Source organism: Nicotiana attenuata, unplaced genomic scaffold (genome assembly GCF_001879085.1).
Source record: "Nicotiana attenuata strain UT unplaced genomic scaffold, NIATTr2, whole genome shotgun sequence".
Classification (NCBI taxonomy): Eukaryota; Viridiplantae; Streptophyta; class Magnoliopsida; order Solanales; family Solanaceae; genus Nicotiana; species Nicotiana attenuata.
Genome location: NW_017670328.1, coordinates 248,382 through 259,240, shown reverse-complemented (window position 1 = coordinate 259,240; position 10,859 = coordinate 248,382). Strand labels below are relative to the sequence as shown.

General features: G+C 36.0%; 1 protein-coding gene across 1 annotated transcript; it reads right to left on the bottom strand.

Moving 5' to 3' along the window:
* Nucleotides 1-2,936: 2,936 nt before the first annotated feature.
* LOC109237927 (WAT1-related protein At1g43650-like) lies at nucleotides 2,937-5,774 on the bottom strand. Its single transcript, XM_019404321.1, has 7 exons — nucleotides 5,576-5,774; nucleotides 5,400-5,462; nucleotides 4,751-4,867; nucleotides 4,434-4,668; nucleotides 3,935-4,093; nucleotides 3,695-3,846; nucleotides 2,937-3,223 (listed from the first exon to the last, which is right to left on the bottom strand). Exons 1-7 carry the CDS (start codon nucleotides 5,752-5,754, stop codon nucleotides 3,106-3,108), a joined length of 1,023 nt encoding a protein of 340 aa, XP_019259866.1. The 5' UTR covers nucleotides 5,755-5,774; the 3' UTR covers nucleotides 2,937-3,105.
* Between the last annotated feature and the right edge of the window lie 5,085 nt (nucleotides 5,775-10,859).

Here is a 10,859-nt window from a genome sequence, read left to right as displayed (position 1 = left end):
TATATCTGTCGCATCCGCAGACCGATGAGTCTCTTTCTATTCTTGCTGTTTAGTATTAGCCCTTCTGCATTTCTGTTCTTGTTAGACATTCTGGAGTTAGAGCTATGTAGCATTTCTTAGCTTGTGATTCATGGGTTTCCGGGTCTTGGATTTATGTACTGGTTTGAGAACTTAATATCGTGTATGCCGAGCGGCACATTTGGACGTTGTTTATTACCTCACTTCTATTTTTAATTTGTTTAATTTTCCGTAAATTGGTTTTTCTTCCTCAATTTAGGCTAGAGACTAGGTGCAGTCACGATGGTTCGCGGGGGGCGAACCGGGGTCGTGACAGTTTCATTTGCAGATAGCATGAGGAAAGTACATCTCTATGCCTACATGTCAATATGCAAGTGAAATCATGGATGTCACCAAAACCAGGTAGCATAAGGGAAATGCATCTCTATGCATGTATCTCAAGTATGCATGTCAAATGCAATGCATCTCAGTGATGAACTCATGTACTCACACTCTCAGAGTACTCAATCTCACTATCTTACACTCTCACTCATCACACTCAATACTCAGCACACTTAGTCTCTCAATACTGTATAGGGTAGATCCAGCTCTGGGAAGATCCAGCCTAAACATATATAAATCCTCATACTCAGTCACAGAGTACTATACAGGGCAAATCCAGCCCAAAAATTAATGGAAACTACACTCACTGTGGGTGTGCAGACACCGGAGGGGTAGATCCAACACAAGCGCTAATATAACCTGTTGTAGCGTCCAACCCGATCGATATATAGCCCTAAGGCCTGTTGCGACGCGCAATCCGATCCACATCTAGCCATAAGGCTTGTTGTGGCGTGCAACCCTATCCACTTATATCAATAATACCTGCTGCGGCGTGCAGCCCGATTCTATCAAAATCACTCACAATCCGGCCCTTAGGCCCCAACTCAGTCTTCAATCTCTCCAGTCTCCCGAGCTCACAAATCTCATGCCAATCAACCCAAATGATGATAATAATATGAAGTGACAACAAAAAATAATAGAGACTGAGATATGATATATAAATGAATTCGTACATTTAAGTATATAATTGCAATGTAAGCAAATAACTGAACAGCATAAATGACCTCCGTGGATCCCAACAGGATAAACATATAGCCTAGACATGGTTTCTAGCGTGGATCACAGCTGAATTACTCTAGCACGTAGAGATTTCATGGATACAAATAAGATTAGGTAACTGCACAATATAACAGAAATAACCGAGTCACAATTCAGATGGTGCACCCCTACACGCGCGTTACCTAGCATGTGCGTCACCTCAACACCAAACACATATGACGTATATCCAGGGGTTCATACCCTCAGCATCAAGTTTATAAGTGTTACTTACCTCGAACAAGCCGAATCCAATACCAAGCAAGCTAAACGATACTCCAAAAACGCCATCGCTTCTGCGGTACAAAATTTGCTTCTACGAAGAATCTCTAAACACAGCAGCCATCGCTTCTGCGATCTATTTCCCACTTTTGCGGTCGCGCTTCTGCGTATATCGAACCGCATTTGTGCTCTCGCAGATGCAACCATGCACCAACACCTGCAACCTTCACCCAGCTGCCCCTTTTCGCTTCTGCGAAGAAAACTCCGCATCTGCGAAGTCGCTTCTGCGACCAATGTTCCGTAGATGCGGCTACACCAAAACCAGCAGCCTCAGCAAATTGCACATTCGACAAACTAATTCGAACCTCGTCCGAAACTCATATGAGGCACTCGGGACCCCGTCCAAATAAACCAACAGGTCCCATATACATCGGACTTACTCGAGGCCCCAAATCATGCATAACAACATCAAAACGACGAATCACACCTCAAATCGAACTTAAATGAACTTGAACTTTCAACTTCCAAAATTCACGCCGAAACATATCAAATCAACCCGAAATGAACTCAAATTTTGCACACAAGTCCCAAATGACATAACCAAGCTATTTCAATTCCCGGAACCACAATCTGAACCCGATATCATTAAAATCAACTCTCGGTCAAACTTATGAACTTTCCAAACGTCCAAATTTACAACTTTCACCAATTAGTGTCGAATCCTTCTAGAAATATCCAAATGCAAATCCGGGCATACGCTCAAGTCCAAAATCACCATCCGGACCTAATGGAACCATCAAAACTTCGTTCCGGGGTCAAATTCATAAAGTCAAACTTGGTCAACTCTTCCAATTTAAAGTTTCAAAAGTGAAATTCATTCTTCCAAACTAATTCCGAACCACCCGGAAACCAAAACCGACGATTCACACAAGTCATAATACACCATATGGATCTACTCATGCCTCCAAACTATCGAGCGAAGTGCAAATGCTCAAAATGACCGGTCGGGTTGTTACACATGAAAAAAATTCAAATTATCTAATTAAATCACCGGATCATGACTATAGTCTATAGCTATGGCGTATAATTTGGTAAGTGTTTCTTTAGAAGCTTCATTGTTTATATTTTTTGGCTATTGCTAATTTTTATTAGGCAAGTATATTTTCTATAATTTTATTTTCTAGAAATAGTGTCTATTATTAGGTTTAGAAATAATAGTTGTTTGAAGTCTTTGTTTGAGAAACAAGATTTTATTACCATTTGTTTAGAAAGAAAGATAAAAAGCTAGAAAAATACCAAATGATACTAACATATGATGGATTAGCTTCATTACTTCTGTTGGAAGTCTTTTATTGTGGTTTTTCCTTTAATGCATTAGTATTATTTGCAGGAACTTAGTTTTTTTCCTTATACTTTTTATTTTATAATAGAAATATACAGTTTAAATAATTTATCAATGTGATTATTTAAAAGCTTATACACATTGATATAGGTAAACGCGCAATGTGTATACCCAAAGACTAGCTAGTATATTTTAAATTTTTTAATCAAAACGCAATCCTCCCAAAACAAAAAACCTTACTACCAAAAATACATCCAACCACTCACGTTATACCAAACAAACCACTCATAGAAACCGAGAGAAAAGAATACAAAAGAAAACTTCAATATCTGTAATCATCTTAATGTAACCATTTTCCACCCATTCCTTGCCGCTGGTTTAACGCATTATATACTGCTAATTTCCTCTTTGCATTGATGACTTGTCTTATTACACTCTGCTTCCTTTTGTTTACCCCACAAAACACCATAAAGTCCCATCACTAGCAATATTGCTCCACATACACTGTCAATTTTTTCAGAGGGGCAAACCATTAGGTAATCCACTTGAAAAAGTAGTGCTATTAATAGAAAGTGAATTAGTTTAAAACTTAGGCTGTCTTTTTTCCAAAAATGTGACTTAAGTACTATTCCCTTCTGTTTCAAATTAGATGAGGTACTTTCCTTTTTAGTTTGTTTCAAAATAAATGACACATTTCTAAATTTGGAAATAATTCAACTTTAAGCTCTTCATTTTACCCATTTTACCTTTAATTAGAAGCTTTTATAACCACACAAATGTCAAAGCTTTTACCCCTTATGCTTTTAAGACCACAAGTTTTAAAAGTCTTCTTCTTTTTCTTAAACTTCGTGCCGAGTCAAACTACCTCATCTAAATTGAAATGGAGGGAGTATAATTTTTACTTTAAAGAGAAAATATAATGTTTTTTTCTTTTCTTCTTAAACTAGAGTGAAAAGGAAATTTAGAGGTATGAACCTTCCCAAATGAGGAGTCTCTTTCCAAAAGATAGATGAAAAGAAGGCTGTTACTATTAAAGATAATGGAGTAAACATAGCTGTAAAAACTGGCCCTTTTATCTCTATCACCCAAGCTCTTAGCCAATATGAGAGCCCAGTGACCAACACACCCTGTCAATTTTCAAGAGAATTAATTAATTATAACTCAGCTAGAAAACTTATAATAAAAAATCAGAATTGAGAATGGAAACATTCTTACACAGTAAGCCACAGAAAGAAGATTGAAATTGAAACCTAATTTCCATGCTTCTATGTCCCTCTTTACTGAAATAGCCCAAATTGCTGATTGAATGCAACTAAAGAGGCATTGAAGAGTTGTAAGCCTTATTTTTGCTGGATATTGTTTCATAATTGGACCCTGTTAGAACAAATTGAAGCATACTTTTACTCCATCTCTCCTCTACATGCATGCGACAATCGTTAAAGAATTAAAAATTGCAGAAATATGACACTTTTTACGATGAGCCTTTAGTATAGGGGCCACAACATATAGTACTACTAGTGACACTTCTTAATTTCATTTTTACTTAAGTTTTATACGCTGATAGTATAAAAAGTATTCACACAATCAGATCATAGATAAGTTAAATTGAAGACAAATTTCTATAGTAAATATTAATTGGTAACCTAGTAATGATGACTCGTGATAACTAACTCGCTGTCATAGGTTAAACAGTTTGGAGAATTGTAGGACGCACCTGCAAAATAAGCCACAATGACCACATTGTGTTGGCTAAGAGCATGATGAGAGAACCTTTAATCCATTCACCTTTGGAGTTGCCATTTGTAGTTAGATAATGAACTTGTTTATGGCTTTCTGGATAGAGAGGAGGTCCATTGACAAAAGCATACACTAAAGCCCCAGCAACACACACAACTGAACCAATAATCTTAGCTATTCCATGGCTTTGCTTATAACAAATGCTCTCCATCCTTTAAATTCATCAAAAACTAGGTAATTTGTTAATATTTGACGCCTTCACATAAATTTTCTCTTAAATATTTAGAGAAGTACCTGAAGCATATGGCTAAGATGAAAGTGATAACAGGGATCATGTTAGTGCCTGCAGCTGCAAATGTTGCTGATATATAACTTATTGACACATAGCATAGATCCAGGCTCAATGTAATCCTGAAAATTAACACAACTAGTCACACCAAGGAGTAGGCAGCAAACGACCCAATAAAAAGTCTAACTCCATTCATATTAAAGTTTTAATCTATGTGACCAGGAGGTCACCGGTTTGAGCCGTGGAAACAGCCTCTTGCAGAAATGCAGGATAAAACTGCGTACAATAGTCCCTTGTGGTCCGACCCTTCCCCGTATCCCGCACATAGCGGGGGCTTAGTCCACCGGGCTGCCCAATTCTATGAGTACAAATATCACCTATGTAGAGCAGTACGTTAAAGGTAAATCTAAGTCTAGTCCCCTGATTTCAACTGAACCTATTGTTTTCTGCTTGAACTATGTATGCATATAAAGAAAAAATAGTTAAATTAATATATACATATTATAAGACTGCACTCTATTACACTCATTTCAAACCAATTGACTCAGTTCTGTATTTTCTACATAATTTTTGTGGATGCTACACATTTTGCTTCATACAAACATGCATCATGTATATGTTGTATACATAGACAAGAAGAACAGGAATCCGTACCCAAATAAGGATAAAAAGAATATCTTCACTAGTAAGAGGAATGAAAGGGAAGTTGTCTTGTTACTGTGAATCAAAGTTAAGATAACAACATATTAGCATATGATTTAAGTTATGTATATACATATAAGATGAAAATTTGAAGTGTGTATATATATATATAGCTAGGTAGGCAAGACCTTTCGAGGAAAATCGCGAATGGAGCCAAGGCTAGAGTTGCAAATGCTTGTCGATAAACCACGAACACATAAGGATTCATGCCATTGGAGATGGAAGCTTTAGAGAACAAAGCCATGCCTGCATATAATATCTGTATGAAGATCATTGCCAAGTAGGGTTGATATCTCTTCAAAGCCATAGCTTTTTGCCAAATTTAATTTCCAGCTTGTTGATACCTCTTGTACTACTATATTTATATAGGTTTTAAGTACTATGCACTACGGTGTAAAGAACTTTACACTATTAGGTCAATCAAATTTATCTACAGGTTATCTGCCATAAAAAGTGAGATTTGCAATACTAAAAATAAGACAATAATTAGTGCTACGTATACAACAGGTAAGTCTAGCTAACTTGATAGAGTAAAAAAAAGAAACATTTACATATAAATCAAAAACATATTTATATATGTTCAACACCAACGATCATCTTAAATATCCTTTTTATTTTTCCCCCAATTAGGGTTTCCTTTAATGTACAATGAAGTGTGTGGTTCACATATAGATTCGCTTTCATGATTGGACATTTCCCCTAAGCATGACTAAAGTTTCTAACTTTTTTGTGTATAATACTGCAGAGAACCTTTAATTTCTATCTTTACAGAAGAATGCTAGACATAAAATTACTATCTCTTAGAAAAAATAATTTTACGTTTGGGTCAAAAATGTACTCAAGCTTCACTTATATATTGTCACTAATTTCTATCATATCTTGGCATTATTCCCTTTATCATGCAAACAAGGATAAAAAATATGTGTTATAATATTACTGCACGAATATTGCGAGATGAAAGGTATTTTGATAATTGATGGACATGCTTATAATCTTCTTTCGGACATGTGCAGCACCCACATGAATAATCAAAATAAAAGAATGGGGAGAAGAAGGAAAAAAATGATACCAAATATTTTTACGTAAAAGCCCCCTTCTGATTTAAGTTTAAAAATTTGGGTAGAAAAGCGCAAAACAGTATCACTATAGTAAGGAGAAATTTTATACTTAATATCGAATATAACAAAATTCTGGAGCCTATTTCAACACTTAAAAGAAAAATACTCATTTTTTAAATATATTATCGCTCAAACTCTATTGTATTCCTCACATATATGTTTTCTTTGTGACTCGAGGAACTAAATGAGGGAGGTAGGTCCTCTATCTTAAAGGGGATAAGAAACTATGCTAATGTTTGATTCCATCACATGACAAAATTTTTCTTCCATTCATTTAGTACTACTTTAATTCCAAAAGTTACCTTCTTCAAGCCCAACATTTGATGAATGTATCTCAAACTTTCATAGATGGAGCTTGTCGCGCCCCATTTTCTCGCGAAAGCTGGTTTCGACATGTGACGACTCTTTTAAATGGGTATTAAAAGAGAAGAGTCGCCACCAAACGATTCTAAGGTGCGTTAGGGCAGCTATTTGTAGATAACTCTATTGGATTAGTCTACGTCATGACTAAAGATCGGGTAAGGGCTCAAATTACCCCAAAGAGAAGGTGTTAGACACTCTTCGAGGTCCACAACTGTGGGTTCCGGCCGGTTTTATACTATGTGAATTAGATAATTAAGCTAGGTGGTCAAATGAGCAAAGAAAGATATAGAAGTTGTAGACTCGATTATAACATAAGAATTAACTTTATGACTAATTGATACAAATCTTACAAAATTACAAGGAGTACAATTGCGTCGATCAACAAGTGTCACACCCCTTTTCTACTCCCCGAAAAATATGTATGTGTATGGATATTATGGTGGGTTAAAGAGTTTTTCCAATTGAAGTGACAAATTTGAGTAGGGATTATTTTATTTATAGAGTCGCCACTTGGAATTGGTTTTCGGTGTTCCAAGTCACCTTTTATTTGAATCCCTAGTCAAAGAAAAGTTTGGCTCTATTTTTATCGGTCCGCGAAAACAAAGTTCGGGTAAGGAATTCTGTTGACCGGGGAGAAGGTATTAGGCATTCCCCGAGTCCCGTGGTTCTAGCACGGTCGCTTTATTGACTTAAAACTTGGCTTGAGCTAATTTTGGACAGACTGTGATTTATACGATTTTCATGTTTTACCTATCCGCTTTTATCTCTTGATTATTAGAAAAATAAATGTCATAATCACACTACGCAAACGAATGTGTGATCTAGACGAGATTTTATTGACTTAGTCATAACAGCACTATGCAAGCAAATCCGCAGTCATGACAAAGAATTATTAACACGCTATTACTTTGATAATTCATTACATTTAAGAAAGAAGAAAGAAAAAGAAAAATTAATGTTTGGAGTTTATTAAATGTCATGCCGCTGCTACGCAAGCAAATCTACAGTTATAAGCAGGGGATTAATTAAATTAAAAATTAACTAAAATTACTAGGTGTGGTATGAGATTATTGAATTAATTTATTGAAGGTTAAAACAACACGCTACGCAAGCGGATCCGTGAATGAAAAAAAAAAAAAAAGTTAAAGCGCGCTTATTAGTTGCTCAGCGCTTAAATAAAATAAATAAGTTATCAAAAAGATTATTACTAAAGAAGTTCGCTTTTGGATCTTATTGAAAGAAACCTGATTTTCTAATCAACTAGGCCGGCTAATGGTTATCTTAGAAAATGGGCCAGCTGATATACTCGATTGTTTTTACATGATATGGGCTTTATTAGAATGGACTGCTGAAAATTAATTGGCCCAACTCTCTTTTCCATTCCTAAATTCTAGTAACATGTTTAGCAAAAAGAAATAACTAAATAAACAAATGATCATATCTCTACCTTTTAATTGGATAATTAATACACTACTAAACTAAGAAAACTTCTAAATAATAAATAAATAAAAAACGAGCAGCCAACAAAATATAAAATAGTAATTATTTAGATTAATAAATTAAAATGCATGGATAGATCTCATTTTACTTAACAAATTATTACTACCCAACTTACCTGGTAAAAGAGAAAATGTATATTTACTCGCTAAGACTGTATACTTGATTAACCTATTGAAGTTAATTAAAATTGGAGACCAAATTAGTTCACTCCAATACCCGAAAGTCGAACTTAATGAACTATGCCAAAATATATCAACCTTCAAACACCTCTTTTTGTATCATGCTTAACCTAACAATTTAACTTGAACATTGATTATAAGAAATACTTAACAATAGTTCATGCTTAAAAAGACAAAGTAAAACTTGTCAAAAATATATTGGCTAGTCCATGATCTTTTCTATGACTAGACGAGATTAACAGAGTGCTTCGGTTACATTTAGGGAAGAATAGAACTTCTAGCTATCAATTACATATTCACATGCTTGAGCCCTACATAAAAACGTTAAAGCGCTTAAGCAAACTCATAGAATGAATTCAACTCTATTCTATCAATCTGACATGTTCAAATCTTCAGCTATTGCTTAGCAAAATCTGCATTACAAAAGGTTCAAGAGTTACCTGTGTTGCAGAGAATCGAAAATACAGCAGTGAAAACGAATAGAAAACAGCAGAAACAAGAGCGGAAACAGCAACAATCAGCAGCAACCTTTTAAACCCGATGTGAACCAGAATAACTCAAAGCTCAATGACTTAGGATAGGAAGAAAGAACTCACAAACTTCAAATTTTTAGCTTACTTTTGGATGTTCAACTGCTTTTTTTTTTCAAGTTTTGTATTTTTGAGTGTTAAAAAGATAGATAGTAGTTAGAGTGTTCAAAAAATATATCCCCCAGATCTGAAATTTCAGCTTGCTATCTATATTAAGCTGCTGATTTTTTTTTTCAAGATATGTGTTTTCTTAGAGTGTAGAGATGTTTTTTATCAATCTAAGATCGATCTCCTATAATGAAGAAAGGGCAGCCCTTAAATAGGCAAAGAAAAGCCAACTTTTTGGACAGATTTTGGTTCAACAAAAATCTGTCCAAAAGAGGCTAAATTTGTGTGCTAAAGGCTGTCCAAAAGGTGAAAGGACAGCCTAAAATCTGCTATGGCAGGAGCCAAAGGGTCATTTCAGCCACCCTACTAATCAAAAGTAAGCTACCACTACCCTAAGTCATGATCAAACCCATAACAATTTCAGATTTTAACAACATCAATACCACCCTATTAATTTTGAACCAAAACAAATCACACAACAAACGATTGACGAAATAGAAAAAACTTAAACTAATTAGATTAAACAAATTGATTTGTACAAACTAAACATAGAACAAACAAATGAATTCACAAACTAATGCTCGAAACAAATTTTAAACGAGAACTGTTAATTATTCGTCAACGACTAACAACAACTAAATAAACGACTATTAATAGCCGCTAATCAGAACCTAACTGTATGGAAACAACTGATTCATCTTGCGATCACAGAACGATTCATGGCTGAATCAAATAGAAAATCAAGCAACTACGCAAAAAATGAACTTGATCTATCGAATCGACAAAGATCAAAACGAGCAATTCATTATCGACAAGAAACATACGATTCAAATTGAATCTAAACCCAATTACAGAAGCAAAAATCAGAAAAATAAAAAGGGAGCTAGGATTTTACCGTATACTCGAGTATCCGGGCAATGGCGATAGGCAGTGGTACGACTCGAGCAAGTGTCTAATGTCGATTATTATCGAAACCATGACTCCGGAGAATTGGATGCTAGTTTCGATAAAAATCGACAACAAAACTCGCTTGAGGCCGAGGTGGAGAGAGAAACGGGAGGCAGTGGCGGTTGAGGGGTGGCTGTGACGGCGGCGGATCGGCAGTGGGGGTCGCCGGAATTCCGGTCACCGGAATTTCGGGTTAAAACCAATGCCAAATTGTAGCCCTTGATGAGATCTATCTATGTATGTAAAAATTAAGTGGAGAAAAGGGCTCAATGTTCTCGAATTTATGAAAAAAGTTGCGGCTAGGGTTTCGTTCTTTTGAAGATTTGTGGCGTTTGAGAAGGATTCGAGGGATTTGGGGCTTGGATATGGGAAGAGGAGGAAGAGACGAAGATGGGGTGAAATTTTGGTGGCGTTTGGAGCTTGGCCGCCGCCGGTGGGCGATTCCCGGCGGCGGCTCTGGGCGGCGCTGGGCGGCGGAGAGGAAGAAGAGAGAAGAAGAGGTCTAGGGCTTGGGCATGTATGGAAAATGAGGCCAAAAAATCAGATTTTCTAAAATTATATACTTCCAATGACATCAATTTTGGACCATTAGATCAAAGAAAATAGGTGGCCAGGATTTGATCTTGATTACTTAACCAAAACGACGTAGTTTCAATCTAAAGCTAC